Here is a 16,569-nt window from a genome sequence, read left to right on the forward strand (position 1 = left end):
CTGAGGGCTCAAGACATGTAAATTGTAGATTTGACGATAATTATAGTTGCTATGTACAAACTGCAGTAGATATGTTTATCACTTGTCAATACCTTCACAGAATTTTCCTGAATATCCCATTGAACAGTTACAACTGTAGCTGCTTCCAAATATAGAGCAGCTGCCACTGTGCAAACAAGGCTGGCTGCTGCAAGGTGTTACTGGAAGTAAATTTTTATAGACATACTGTCAGTATTGCAAAAACATTGAATCAAATATTAATCAAATATGTTTCTGTCGAACTGCTATCATTCCACTTCATATTTCTTCCGTTTCTTGTAAAGACATTTTAATATGAAAACTTTTTCTCCTGGCATACTGCAGTCTTAACGCTATTCAAAATTAAATGTTTCTGACTTTTAGGCCAAACATAAGATATTGTGAAAATTAATATATAAATATATATGTCTACATATTCTATTCTTTTTTAAGTACAATGTAAATATTTCAGCTGTGCAATGATTAAATTAATGTGGTTCACTATCTTTTACTGTAATCAGTTATTTCATTGTCAATCGGTTAGATAATGTTGTTAATGATGTTATATTGAATATTATTGTGCATCTTTTCAAAATGGTTTCATACTGCGAAATGCTGTAATTAGTTCTATGTATTATCACCAATAAAAACAATTAAAGGAAAGAAAATACCTTCACATGATGATCCAGAGAAGCCACTTCTACATGTACACTGGCACGTTCTTCTGGATATAGTTTTCGTTCCTCCATTATCACATGAAAAACCATCGCATGGATCAACTGTGAACAAAAAAAAATATATATATATAGACAAGTATACAACTCATACATCATATTTGAAAAAAAGAAGAAATACCTTCACAGAACGAATCGACTTCTACATGTACACTAACATGTTGGACCGTATTTATTTTGAATTTTTCCAATATCACATTTAAAACCACCAGCTGAGATTAACATTGCCGAATAAAAGGGTCCCAACAGGATTAATGAATATAAGTAATACTCGTTGTTTTTATTTATTTCCATATAAATGACGATAATGGATTCTATGGCTACCGCAAAAGGTGTAAAGATTTGATTATTGACACTATAAACTTAGTTTTCTTTCTCATAACATTTTAATGAATATTTTTATAATGGGAACAAAGAAAATGAAGTATCAGTCAATAAATAAAGGCAACAGTAGTATACCGCTGTTCGAAATTCATCAATAAAAAACAAATCCGGGTTACAAACTAAAACTGAGGGAAACACATCAAATATATGAGGAGAACAAAGACACAACAGAACCACTAAAATGCAACACACACAGAAACGAACTATAAGATGACAATAGCCATTTTCCTGACTTTGGACAGGACATTTTAAGAACAAATGGTGAGTTGAACCTGGTTTTGTTGCTAACCAAACCTCCCGCTTTAATGGCAATGTTAAATATAACACTTAAATGACAACATTACATGTCAAGACTACAATACAAATAAATGGAAGAACATACAGGACAGAGAAACCCACAAATAAACAATATAATAGAACATTATGACAAGCTAATAGTTATCAAAGGTGCCAGGTCTAAAGATGAAGAGCATTGATGACCCAAAATTCCCAAAAGTGCCAAATACAGCTAGGCTATCTGCCTGGGATAAGAAAATATTTAGTATTTAGAATAATTAATATTTTTGCAAACAGTAAATTTCTAAAATATAAAAAATGACCATATAATTGATATACATGTTAACACCGAAGTGGTGACTAACTACAGAATAAAAACGAATACATAAAACAACCTAGATCAGCACATAAAAACAGCACAGCCGACCAACGCATTGCAATGAGGCACCAAGTTAAAAATAACAATACATGTTGAAATTGAGGATTCTTAGACTGTCCCTCAATACATGAAAGAAAGAAGACGATAACATTTAAAACAAATAGTTGATAAAACAATATATTTATATCATTTTATGTAAATTGTACCTTCACAGAGTTTCCCAGAATAGCCTATTGGACAATCACAAACATAGCTTCCATTTGCATTTATACAATATCCAGAATTGTCACATGGACTACTGCTGCATGGTGTCACTGACAAAACAGTCATATATGTTTACAAATGATCTGAATTATTTATTTCAGAAAACAACATATTAGCCGTTATATCAAATACATGTTTACAATTATTAAAGATATTTCACAAAAGAAAATGAATTTGTATGTCCCTAGTCATATGCCTATAATTCAGTTGTTGTCTGGATTATTTGCTCTTTACGTTATTGATCAAGTATTGATTTAATATTCATTCTGTTTTGATTTAGACACCACTGATGGGTCTTATGAATACGAAACGCACATATTTATCTTACTATTAAATATTTGTTGAGTCTTTACAATTACTGGGACGATGTCATTGATACCGAACCTTTGTCTCCGAAAGCATCATCAGCTCAGTAGTCGTTGCTCATGTGTTGACATAAAACATTATTGATGCGGACCTTTTTAATTCGTTGTTAATAACACACGAAAGGCATTCAAAACACTAGTGTTTTTCTAACCAAGATATTTATGGTCTTAGTCAGATTTGGCATTACTTATTTCAGTATGTAATATAAATACTTATTTCTTTTTAATAGATTTTACATTCCAACTGTTTTGAATTGAGAGTCACATATGATGAGTCTGGTACAGATGAAACGAGCGTCTGTCGCATTAAAAAAGATAAAACAACACGTTATAAATTTCATGCGTCCGAAGCGCTTTTCTTAAATCATTTCTAATATCCCTAAAGCATATGAATAAAGGATATTATTTCTACTTATCTTCTACGTTTTATCTTTTTAAATACGTCACAGTTACCTTCACATAATTTGCCCGAATATCCCTTTAAGCAATCACATTTAAAAGAGTTTCCCGATATAGAACAGCTGCCACCATGGCCACAAGGATGGCTTTGGCAAGGCGTTACTGGAAACAAAGATGATTAAATATACTTTCGTTTTCAAAAATAGCTTTTCCATATCAGCCAATTAAATTGTTTACAAATATTTAGTTTTGAGGTATTGTCAGTGTATTAAATCGGATATTAAAGTTTTGCAATAATTTTATTTTACTTTTATTATTATTGATACTATTTTACAATGCATTTTGATGTTTTAGATGATAGTATAATTGAAGATATAACTACCTTACAAACTATTATGAATTAGTTCTTTCTGTTACCTAAAATAGTCATTCCTGTTTACAATCAATCGGTTGTTTTTTCTTTATAGTTTTGTGTTTATCAGATTAAGTTTTAAATTAAGATTCAACTTAGTTTTGACTGGAGTGCCAATCTTATGAGTAGACATAACGCTCGTCTTTCGTATTAAACTAAAGACCTGATATCTTTGATGAGCTTACTGACACTTGGCAAATATTATGACCACATTGTATAAAACAGCAGGCCTGCTGTTTTTTTCTGGTTCAATTGTCACGTTTAAACAAGTATAACGTTTATAATTTTAGATATAGCTTAACATTCTTTTATATTTAAGTACGTCCCTTATAAACTGGTACCTACTACTACGAAAATACAGTAATCATGTTTATGCGCTGTCAAAAACAAGTCGTGAACCCATGGATAATACAAATTACTTGAAAGAAATACCTTCACATGATGAACCATAGAAGTCATTTCTACATAAACACTGACAGGTAGCTCCTGATACAGTTTTTGTTCCTCCATTATAACATGTAAACCCATCACATGGATCAACTATAAAAAACGTTGATATCTTAGTAGATGAAGTGGTTTTTCTTGTTGGTCAATTCAGACATAATCAAAGCATTTATGACACAATATGTTTTGCATGTTTAAATGCGTTAATGGGTTTTAATATCCAAATTAGATACGCTGTAGTATTCGTTTGATCACTTAAACTTGGATTGGTTTGTACCCCCCGTTGAAGATGACCGTAGACAGATTTGGACTTTTTTGTATTTAATAAGAGCTTTGTTTATGATTGTATCTTACTACAAATGTGTTTCAAGCGTTAATAACTAGTCTAATATAGACGATACATGTGTCTGTCGTTAAAATTATTGATATCTTTTGTGAATTTTACTTTGTACAGGAAATTTTTAATTACTTTCAAAACGATTGGTCTCATGCTATTGTATGAGTAATTCCAGAAACATGAGTCATACACACTATAATCGGTTATCATTGAAGTACTTCTATGACAATTGAAAAAGTTAATGTAAAATTAAATATTTTACTCCTCGTACAGTCTTTCATCCTGCAAATAAGCATGTATGATAGGATGAAATTAATTTTAAAATCTTACCTTCACACTGTTTTCCAGAATATCCTGTTGGACAAGCACATACGTAACTTTCATTAAAGTTGAGACATGACGCAGAGTTTACACATGGGTTACTGTTGCATGGTGTCACTGATAAATTAAGTGATTGTAAGCAAATTAATAGCATGTTTTTATTGACATCAGAACTATGTATTTTTGGTAAATCACTGTTCATTTTATATTACATCCCAGTTTCAATTGCATATTAGATAATTGTGATACCTAATTTGTCTGATTTAAAAGAATTTCATCTATATGTAGAGTTAAAATTCCTTCTTATGACTATTTCAAATAAAAAACAAATGTCAATTCTACTTATCTCATGAAGTACTTTCTTCTTTATTTGCATGATTGTAACAATAAGACATACCTTCACACAAGCGGCCTGAATACCCTCGTGAACATCTACAGTTAAAGCTGCTTCCTTTCATATCACAACTGCCTTTATAGAGACAAGGTTTCCTAGTGCAAGGAGTTACTAGAAACAGATTATGATAACTACCATTACAATTTATCTCGCGATTTTGTTTGATTGGAAATGTATAAAAATCTATCTATTTGCACATTCTACTCCTTTCAAACACACTGGAGAATCAATTTTACGATATACTAAAATCAAAATTAATAGTCTAGCATTTACGATTTTCGATTTTCTGAAGAAAATAAATCTTTACATTACTCAAGATAGTTGAAAAGGTGTTCTTGATTAATTTTAGGTAGAAAAAGGTAAGGCAAAGATACCAAAGGGGAATCAACAACTATATGTCAAATAAAACAATACCATAAATGTAAAAACTAACGAACAGAAAAACAGTAGACCACCAAACACTATAATGAAAACAAAACGATAGCACACAAACGCTGGGGCTAAACTAAGATCATCAGGAAGGATTTTAGGGTAAAACTTGTACTTAATGGAATTTAACATTAAGGTTGCGTTGACTTTTTCCTAGATTCGAAACACTATCATTTATACTTATTAACGGTTGTATACTGAAATATCAAAAAATACAATTTTAATCTTTACAAGATTTTTTTTTTGGTAATTAGCAATTTGCCACGATAAATTGAATATGATAGTAATTTCATATTTCAAATTCTTTGGATAATTTAGCCGCAATTCATCTACTTTCGTTTTTGTAGGCAGAATATGTTATTTTGCAAGACATCTTGAATTATTATCACATACCAACAAATAAGTTTCTTTATGAACGAGAATTTATTTCACTTTTTCTAAAAGTTCTAATCAAAGGATAAATAGTCATTTATTCAGCTTTTATTGAAAAAAAAAATTACCTTCGCACAATTTTCCTGAATAACCTTCTTGACATCTGCAATTGAAACTTTTTCCCGTCATAAAGCAATGACCCCCATGAAAGCAAGGTCCGCTACTGCAAAGTGTTTCTGAAATAAATAAAAAATGAATCTTGGCAAACATCATGTCGTGATTTCTAATTTTTAGTCATGATTGCTAGTTTCATGTCCATATCTGTCATATTTTATTGTTACTTGTTATAATCTTATCATTTATATAAAAAACGCGTATGCATATTTTACATGTCATGCATTGAACGAATTTAATATGTGGAAAGAAAATAAAAGTTCAACAAACGGACAACACAAATCATAGTAAACACATCTAGGCAACAACAGCAAATATATGTAAAAAAAGCTATAAATATGAAACTACTTTGTTGGCATCCTAATATATATTCGCTCCTTTTTTGATATCGCATCCAGTAAATCTGCAACTTGAACATATAATCATACCCGGACACTTTTGTCCGACTCCGAACTGACCATTCTGTTTGCGTATTCTTAATTAATGGACGATACGAGGATAATTTGCCTAAAAGGTAACATCCCAGTAGAGTTTTTGGACATATTGTAGTGTAATTTTTACCTGTACATTTATCGCCAAGGTATCCAGGCGGACACACGCAGGTAAACGTTCCATCAGCATGAAAACATGATCCAGAGTGTTTACATGGACTGCTGCTGCATGGTGTATCTAACAAAAACATTCTGATTTGCCAAAAAATATACGCACAAACAAGATTATTTAACTATTTTTATTAGTTTAAGATCTAAACATGAAACACAATTATAGTTTGAATGTTAACAGGATATTATATAAGGCCGTATTGTGACCCTTAGTTGCATAAATACACGTCATTTAAACTCTGTTTGATATTTGTCTCTCGTTGAAAATAAGGACACATCTCTTTTTTCATATGCTTCACATTTCATTCATTTGAGTTTGGTATTTAAATTTGAATTATCATAAAATATGTTCAAGTATAACTTTCATTTACGTTTAGGCAATAATTTTTATTATACCTAAAGTTTTACATATAAAGTGCAAACACAAATTTCATCCGTAATGTTGCTCATAATAATCAAACATTTGGTGAAAGGTCTCATGCGGTGATGTCAATATAGATGAAAGGAAGGCCGCCTTGGCACAAATATAAATTTGAATAACACGATCTTAAAGTGTTGCTTCTTTGACAATAACTACAGTTTTCTAGGAATATAAGAAGTTTCATATCCTTTATACAACTACAATAGACTAACATTAAAATATATCCACTGATAAAGAAAACACTAGGTACTGAGATTCTTGTCTTAGGGCTACATTTTATACCAACGACAAATAAAAACCACTTGTATTTGCCACAATCCCTGCTGCCATTAAGAGGACATAACCCTTCTTAATAATTCTCTAATTTTCTTGTTTTTTTCATATTTCTCGATCGGTGTAAAAAAAATATATCTCATCTCTAGAGAAAACTTTTGTTCTTGGCAAATGATTGATCAAAATTCAATTATGACGTCAAATTTTCTTGATTTCTTCTGAATTTCCTACTGTAATGTCATGAAAAAAAAAGCGACCATGCTTGATGACGTCACATATAAAGAACACAACTTTCTGCCAATTTTAAGAAAAAGGATAAACTTTGTTCAGATATCGTAATCATTAGAGAAACAGATGTTTATCACTATATCTCGTGTGTTACAATATTTCTCCACTCTCAACAGTTAAATTTTAGATATTTCAAAAAAGGTCGGCACAGCCTTGCGTTTTAAAATTAAAAAAAACAACTGTCCCAAATGGAGAAATATCCTTAAACACTTGATGCAGTGCAGGAATCTATATATTGTTTACATGCCTTAAAGTTTAGATGAAATGTATTTACCCGAGTTAAATGTTACAAAATTACATCCATTACCCTTTTTCAACCTAAATATCATAATTTCTAGAAAAACAAAAACGTTAATCAGGCACTGTTAAAACGTTAAAAGAATGTCTTTTTTATAATGGGGCTACTACACTTTGTACCTTCATTTTACACACGCAAAATAAAAAAGGTAAAGATGTGTAGCTCTAAATCTTTTCTAATTTCTCCAGTGATAAATTTCAAAATGATTTAGAAGATAACGTTACATGCACAGTTGAATTTCGGTGGATTACCTGACTGTGTTAAGTCCCTTTTGTTGATATCCATGCATTTAAGCACTCATACAACTTTTGATTTCTAATTTTTATGATCCAGCATTCCAAAAGAAGATAAGTCGAGGAAAAGCACTTTTGACTCTCCAAATTTACAAAGGATTTGTTAATTACTAGCATTTGGTCAATACAGTAGGTATTGCCAACCTCCCAGGATGTCCTCAGCTTAGTAAATAAATAATAAAATTTTTCTTTGATAAATATTGACATTGTGAAGAAACTACAGATCAAGCTCCCTCAGGTAAACTTCACCTAAATGGTTTCTGAAGTTCAATTTACAAAAGTGCATCGGACGCTTAATATTATTAATTTAAAGTGTTTAATTCCTTGACCAACATAGCTTTGATTCATTGATGATTTTAGTGTCAATCAATAGGGTAATCCGGTAAAAAAGTCTGACTGGTGTATATAACTAAATATACTTTAAGAATAGACAACGGAAACGAGGAATGTGTCAAAGAGACAATATCCAGATCAAAGGACAGAAAACAGTCCAAGACCACCAATGGGTCTACAACGTAGCAATAAAATCCCGTACCCGGAGGTTGGTCCCTAAACAATAATGCATACTAGTTCAGCGAAATTGACGCCACACTAAACTCTGAAACATACAAATTAACCAAAATTAAAAAATCATACCAGACTAACAAAGGCTAGCGGTTTCTGACTTCGGACAGGCGCAAAAATGCGGCGGGGTTTAACATGTTTTGTGGGATCTCAACCCTCTCCCTATACCTCCAGGCAATGTGGAATAAACAAACAAACAGCAAAACGCACAATTAAACGCAAAGTTTAAAAAAAGTCCGAGTCCGATGTTAGAATAGGTAACAGAAGAAATTAAACAAAATGACAATGATAAACATAAATTAGAAAAGGACTACTAGCAATTACTGACATGCCAGTTCCAAACCTCAATCAAACTAATTGAAAGATTAAGTCTTCATCATATTAAAATCAACATCAATCCATCTAGGGGTTTAGTATCATGCCATCATTAATTATACGAGAGAAACATAACCCGTATCATGCCAGTAAGTAATTTTAGTATAAATGTGTTAATTTCCGATGCAAACACCCTATGAATGAAACCAATATCAATTCAAAAAAGCTTAAATGACTTGACAACATTATCGTAACAATATCCCTTGTGAATAAGTCTGTTTGAAGGTTTGATTAACTTTTGAGGTAAATGAAGAAATTTTTGTGTTTTAAAAAGAACATTACCATAAAAGATTAAATATGAAATACCTGAACGTATAAGATGTCTACACGTTGATTTATATTTACGAATGATGTAGACATTTTATTTATTTACACATTACGTGTTACTTACGTTCCTGTTGTTCGCTTTGGTTTCCTTGTGTATATGACGGAAATTGATGTTGATCTGTGACAGAAATGAAAGTACATATTATAAATGTAAACTTTATAAGATGTCTGTTGACTATTAAAACTAATCGTTAACTTCATAATCAATTTTTTTTAGGAGAATGAAATTTAGTTGGATTAACAAACAAAACCGATTTTATTACTTACATTTAACATCATATAAATAAAATGAAAGTGTCAAATTTTTACCAAGTTATCTCTATAATATATATGAGTATAAGAAAACGAAAACTATACCTGTTTGACGAAGCATCAACACTGCCAAAAGTAGAGACACTACTATAAAGCTTATTGTGGTCATAAGAAACACAAGTGCGCAACATTTGAATTTTCTTTTTTCGTGCGTCAATGATTTGATAACGCGCGCCTGATTCGTAGGTCTATGTACTATGACCATGTCTCCCATATTATTGCTGTCATTGTCCGCCTTGCCGTAAATAGGATTTTCAAATAACTGACTGACACCACGTATTCCTTCTATACGTGCGATCCGTCCTTCATTTTTCGTAAAAGATGATAACGTATCATCCTTCAGTTTTCTTTCAGGACAAATTACTGTGTGAATATCAGAGATGTTTTCGTCTTCATCATCAATCTCAGTTACATCCATTTGTTTATATACGTCTTCACACTACCACGCACACGTGCAATCTTAGTTTGCATCAAGTGTTCAATAATTTACACGTTGCAAATTCTTTTAAGTTATGGCAAATTCAACAGAGGAGTAGATTTATATCAATATATATGATATAAAGGTCAAGTTTGAAAGTTACGGAAATTTAATTCTAGTCCTACCAATTATACAATAAGTTGATACGTGATGAAAAGTAGTAAGAAATATTATATATTGTTAAGCTGAAGGATATTAACTACTCACGTATTCAACATCTCCTTAATATTTCCAAACCACAGGATGATTTGCTCTTGCTTTTTTTTTATCAAATAAGTTTGCCAACGTCGTATCCATTTCGTTTGGTTTTAAATATACATGCCGGTGGATATTTTGAAATTAAGAATAAGAAATGCTGTGTATAAAGATAGATAAAAAAAAAGTGCTTTCACATTCTCGAGAAAAACCAAACGCGCTAGTACTGCTGTTGCAATATCATATTTACAGTGATTCTTTCAACATTGACCAAAGGTCCACTCCTTCACTAAACTTCTAGACTGCTCTTAGAAGCTCTTTGCTGACTTCCACCATACCTGAATTGTAAATTAAGGAACATTGTCTGGATGATTTCATTTTTAAAGCACAAAAACTTGTTATTTTCTTAAACGGAGAAAGATACCTAAGGGCAATGTGAAAATATACGTCTCATGGAGATTGAATTTGACATAGCCAAATAAAACAAATAGATAAACAACAAGTAAGCAATCGTACTACACGAATCCTACCATAAATCTGGTATAAATATGGTGCACCGAATGGAAATCAGTTCCTACTCTTCAAGTGTTACCCGTCGTGTTACTAATATTTATATGTGTTTTAACGATGGCATGTTTTTGGAATTAATATTGATTCACTGATAGGGCCTTTGCTCCGGAAATAAACACATTTATTCTAAAACCAGTTGTTTGCATGATAAGGATTATGCTTCTCTCGTATAATTAATGATGGCATGATACTAAACCCCTAACGAGATGAATTGTGGTTGATTTTCATATGATTAAGACTTAATCTTTCAGTTAGGTTGATTGGGGGTTTGGAACTGGCATGTCAGTAATTGCTAGTAGTCATTTGCTAATTTATGTTTATCATTGTCATTTTGTTTAGTTTCTTCCGTTACCTATTCTAACATCGGACTCGGACTTCTTTTAAACTGAGTTTTACTGTGCGTTTTGCTGTGTGTTTCTTTATTCTAAATAAGCTAGAGGTATAAGGGAGGGTTGAGATCTCACAAAACAAGTTTTTCCCCGCCGCATTCTGCACCTATTCGAAATCAGGAACCTTTAGCTTATGTGTTTTGTTTTAGATTTTGGTTCATTTGTGTGTTTCGGAATTTAGTGTGGCTTCCATTTAACTAAACTAGTATACATTATTGTTCAGAGACCAGCTGAAGCCCGCCTCTAAGTGCGGGATTTTCTCGCTGCGTTGAATACCTGGTTTCTGCTCTTTGGTCGGGTTGTTGTCTCTCGGACACATTCCCCGTTTTCGCTCTATATACTATTCAATGCCAAACCTATTCAGTTTTAATGCACAAGTCATGTTTTCTAGCCTGTATATACGTCCAATCCCGAGATAATCAAGTTCGTTGCCGAAAGGAGTAATTTGTATATGAAAAACACAGAAACACTAAAGCAAGGAAATACGGTCCCTTTTCAAAAACGGAGATTGAGATCAGGTGCCACAGAATTTTAATTCTATAACCAAAGTACAAAGGATATGATTTACAGACGCGTGTTTCAGAACGTATAAACGCAACTCGAAAAATGTTGGAGGCTAAGTCAAGTACAAAAGTAAAAAAATATAATAATAAAAACAATGTTTCGAAATTATTCTGGCAAAGGCTTACTTTGCGACGAACCTAATGGCTTCTATCAATTTTTATAGAAAATGAACAGAAAATTGACAACAAATGATCGCTTCAAAATATAATTTATGTTCATACAGGAGCACTGACTGTTGTCTAAATGATACTGTCGGGAAGAAACGTCGGGCAACAGTTGCATCGGTCCAGTGGTTGCATGAATTTATCAGTGATTCCAGGATAAAAAGTTTTAACGCAAACGACACGAATTTTTTTTTATAGAAGACTTATCTTTGGCGTTTGAAAAACAAAACAAGCTTTATTCATTACAAATTTGAAAAGATTTGAAAAATTGAAAAAGTTGAGCCAAATTGATTAAAACTGTTTATGCCTTGGAAAAAATTAATTTCGGTGTTTTTAATGATTTTCATATTAAATGGACATGTAATCAGCAAAGGAGTGCCTACTCCCAATCTCTAAACAGTTCCTCATCCACTATAAGAGGCCGTTGTGTGCCTTATTCCAAGTTAAAATCCGATGATGAGTTGCATTCCGTTATGTCATAAATGATATAATTGTGGTTTACAAATTGAACTGTCCCGTAATTCACATATATATTGAATATATAAGTCTAGAGATTTGCACAACGATACTAATATAAGATGGTATAATACGAAGATGTTGTTATTAAATCGTTTTGACAAATATTTCGGCTTAACAAATAGCCTTCTTCAGTGTCAATAATTTTAACAATAATGATTGTATGTATAAAAATAGCTCAGTAATACAGGTAAGTCTTGGTCTATTGATTAAATCCAAAATCCCGAACATCATAATATAAAACAAAACTCGATACTCAAATATACGTGAATGTGTATATTTACATCCCAAAATGAGTGAAAAATTAAACTTAGTATTTTTTATTGATGCCGTTTGGATGATGTGCATTTAGTTCCTTTATCCAAAAGCTTTCCCGAACCTGTCACTGGGCATAACTTCAGTGAATGTTCAGTTCAATCAATAGGATTTTCATGCGGTTAAAGTCATCAAGTCTTCTATATATATATATATACATATATACATATATATATATTCCAATTTTGTCTATAAAACCATATTAGTGTCCCTTAAACTTTCAAAAGAAAACTTCAACTGAACAATAAGATTTACCTTGTTCAACAGCTTGTCCATCAGGAGCAAATATATATCAAGAATTCTAGAATGAAGATATCCCATTCCAAAAATATCGGATCAACTAAGAAATACGCAATCATATACCAGTGTTGATGTCGCTTCACGAAATTACAATACAGTTAAATTGGAAAAATTAAAGTTACGTCTTTTGTCGTGAAAGCTAGTTCTTAGAGCACATCCACTGTCATTTTTTTAATTGAGAAGAACTAATTAAATTTGTTGATTTATTTAGTAAGACGACATAATCAATAAAGCGATCAGTGATAAAGTAGAAAGGAGGCTTCGATATTTCGGATCTTTGGCAAACTACAGCTCATTAACAGGAAATTACAACAGCTAGCATTCTTAACAAAGATGGGACAACCGATCTCAAATTCCTTAAAGAAAAAAAGTTTTGGTACACGAAACAGTTGTTATGATCATAAAATTGCAACTTCTTCTTTTCATATAAGAAATATTTATATTTTCCGTGGTTTTAAGAAGTACAAAATTAAAAAATCACAACAATTTATCTGCTTACTCAGGATAGCTGAAATGTTACGTAATGATTTGGGTAATACAACGCTTTGTTTGATCCGTTTCAATTAACTTTCTTTGCTTTATATTGTGATATGTCAATCATCTAGATAAAAAAGAGGATGTTTGGGATTTGAAACTTGAAATTTTTGGCAAAATCCCATGTAAATTTCTACTTTGCTAGAATTCCCTTTTAACTTATTGATTATTTTTAGATGATTATCTTCAATTTGTTTCAATCATAGTTAAATATACATTATGAAAAGTTATAATTCAATGAAATGAATATAAGTCGGTTTGATTTTGTAAACCAAACGCATATTGTTTTGCGATTTCTATAAGTCACTGTCAGTTCGAAAAATGTTTCAATGATCTTTAGCAAAGTTCACGTAGCTTCTCCTGTGTTAACCTTGAGCTTTCAACAAAAACACGTCTTGTCTGGTATGGTGATCAATCAAACTTGAAATGAAAATATAAGGTCAGTTAATATTTGAAATTAAAACGAATAATTAACCACACATAATTCTTCCGTTATAAAAGTTAAACAGACCCTTCAAATGTTTGTCTCTATGTATAAAATTAAGTCATTACTAACCACAAACTAGTTACAAAATTAAACAAATGAAGTCATAGGATCTATATATCTTTATATCTTTACATAAATATACACTTGACAAAAGTATTGTTTTAACATGAAAAAAAAATCCTTTTAAGATTTTTTTTTTCAAATATTTCCAAGTTTCTTTGAGAATAGTATAGTATTTTTGGAACGGCGTTACGGTTTTATTTGGATAAAATGTTACCTATCAATGTGTTTTCATCTGAAAAATGATTAAATGGTTTGAATAAAAATCTTTTTTAAACATAAGACAAAGCACAATCAAAACAATTCCTTAACCAATTTTTGATAATGCTGTATTCATAAATTTTCTAAATTGATGTTGTTGATATTTATACGTCCTAACATACAGTAAGCGTAAAAATTGGATTTTTGTTTTGATAAAATACACAGATGAAATGTTTTCAGCTTCATTCCTATGTATGCATAGCAAAAGACAATTACCCTGTCGACGCACCCGGTCTCGCTCCTTTTGGAGTACATGAGATTCTCTCATTTTTTGTTATAAGTCTGGTTGGAAAATATATTCTCAGTTGGTGAAAATACTAACTGACTTGCTACATGGTTACAAGTAGGGGAGACCGAAAATATATGAAAATAAATAGATTTTGCCGGCTATTTGAGGTATGTCCGAGCCTTATGCAGGATATTTTGGTAGTTTTAAATATTTTCATAAAAATAAATAAACATTTCGCGGACTAATTGAGGTATGCCCGATCCTTGTGCAGGATATCTTTCTTAATTCTAAATTTTCCCGAAAGTCAATAAATTTATCGTTTGTTAATATGTTTGATAATTGTTTACATGCATTACCTTTCAGCTATTCTTATAGGTAAAATAGTTTCTTTTACATAATTTTGCTTTCTAATACTTTCAAACATTAACGTAGTTTTTATTGTAATCTATACATTTAAAGTTTGAATTATGCTACAAAATCAGTATTAGGTTATACACAAATTTGAGATTTGAATTAAACGCTACTTTGACTTGTATTCTCTCCTAGATGTCCAATGATCATAATTGGATTGATGAAGCAAGTAATCTAATTATAATAAACTGATATAATTAGATTAGTCTGGACAATTTGAAAGTTTGGAACACTGGTCAGGTCAACTTTTTTCTAGCTTTTTTAAATTTGATAAAATAAATGATTTAATCTTAATGTTTCTATAAATTTGAAGCACATCCAATCATATATACATAGGTATTAAGTCATTTTTTCCTGGTCATGATAACGGCCAGGACACAGTCAACGATGATCAGGTAAAATTTTTCTCCCCAAAAAATATATTTTCCCTGATTTTTTTAGTAATATCTTATTAATCATGGATCAAAATAAAAAAAAATAACAAAGAAATTAGGACTTTGCATCTGTCAGGTCATTTTCGATGTTGGTCAGGTCATTGTCATTGCTGGTCAGGTCACGTTTTTTGCAAGCTTTGAATACTTTTTTTCGTTTTCTGTCTTAAATTAATGTATTAAATGATGAAATCTTATTTTATTTTAAATTTGAGATAATTCCTTTGAGAAATAAAAAAGTTATTGGCATTTCTCATTTGGTCCTGTCATTATTCTGTCATTGTCCCATCATCGGTTCAGTCATTAGTGTAACCCATATTTAGATATTACTTAGTAAGAAAGTTTTTGATTGGTTGACAAAAGTGCAAAACTTACGATATGGAATGAAAAACTTACGGTATAGAATTGAAAACCAACGCGTTGGTTTTTCATACCGTATGAATTACGAATCAACGCGTTAGTTTTTAAAACCCACGCATTGAACATGATAACCAACGAGTTGAAAATAATACCAACGCGTTGAAAGTGAAAACCAAATCGTTTAAAGTAAAAACCAAGGCGTTAAAAGTGAAAACCAACGCGGTGAAAGTGAAAAGCAATGCTTTAAAAGTAAAAACCAACGCGTTGAAAATTTTATACGGTATGTTTATACCGCTAATGACACGAACGGCCACTCATAATACAGTAACAACGCATCATCATGCTTTCGTAAACATTTTTATTTAACAAAACCATTGTCGGAGATTCATGTTTCTCTAGATAAGGATAGACGAATAGACCCATGCAACATACTAGCACTGGGCGTGCATTTAGTTTTCATTGAAATACATGGATAAAATATTTTGATATTTTTTTACAATTAAAAACAGTAGTTGTTACACTTTTCCTTTGTTGAACTGTCTTTCCGGCACTTGCCCACTAATCCAATAAAGATGTATCATATCATTTTCTCCGATCAAACAAGTGTGCCAACTCTTAAACCATAACAATATATATCTACAGAATGAACATTACGAAACACGCGATGTGTGGCATTATTTTATACACATTTTGTGGCTATTTCATTTAGCGATAACATATATTCTGTTTACTGTATTGTGTATTATCGATAGGTTCAATACATTACAAAGTTCTTTGCCATTTACCTCAAGATAGCGACAAATAAAATATAGCAATCATAAAATATCACAGGTTTGAAATAAGTCCCAAG

General features: G+C 31.4%; 1 protein-coding gene across 1 annotated transcript in view; it reads right to left on the bottom strand.

The window, feature by feature from the left end:
- LOC127711453 (fibrillin-1-like) overlaps positions 1-16,569 on the bottom strand; it is a gene marked incomplete at its 5' end in the record, with an annotated part of 283,783 nt that overhangs the window by 199,453 nt on the left and 67,761 nt on the right. Inside the window, 5 exons of the mRNA XM_052217522.1 lie at positions 93-200; positions 690-797; positions 1,998-2,105; positions 2,874-2,981; positions 3,664-3,771. Of these exons, the coding sequence (XP_052073482.1) occupies positions 93-200; positions 690-797; positions 1,998-2,105; positions 2,874-2,981; positions 3,664-3,771 (540 nt within the window). The remainder of the gene's footprint in view (positions 1-92; positions 201-689; positions 798-1,997; positions 2,106-2,873; positions 2,982-3,663; positions 3,772-16,569) is intronic.

This window comes from Mytilus californianus, unplaced genomic scaffold (assembly GCF_021869535.1).
Source record: "Mytilus californianus isolate M0D057914Y unplaced genomic scaffold, xbMytCali1.0.p SCAF_8, whole genome shotgun sequence".
Lineage (NCBI taxonomy): Eukaryota > Metazoa > Mollusca > Bivalvia > Mytilida > Mytilidae > Mytilus > Mytilus californianus.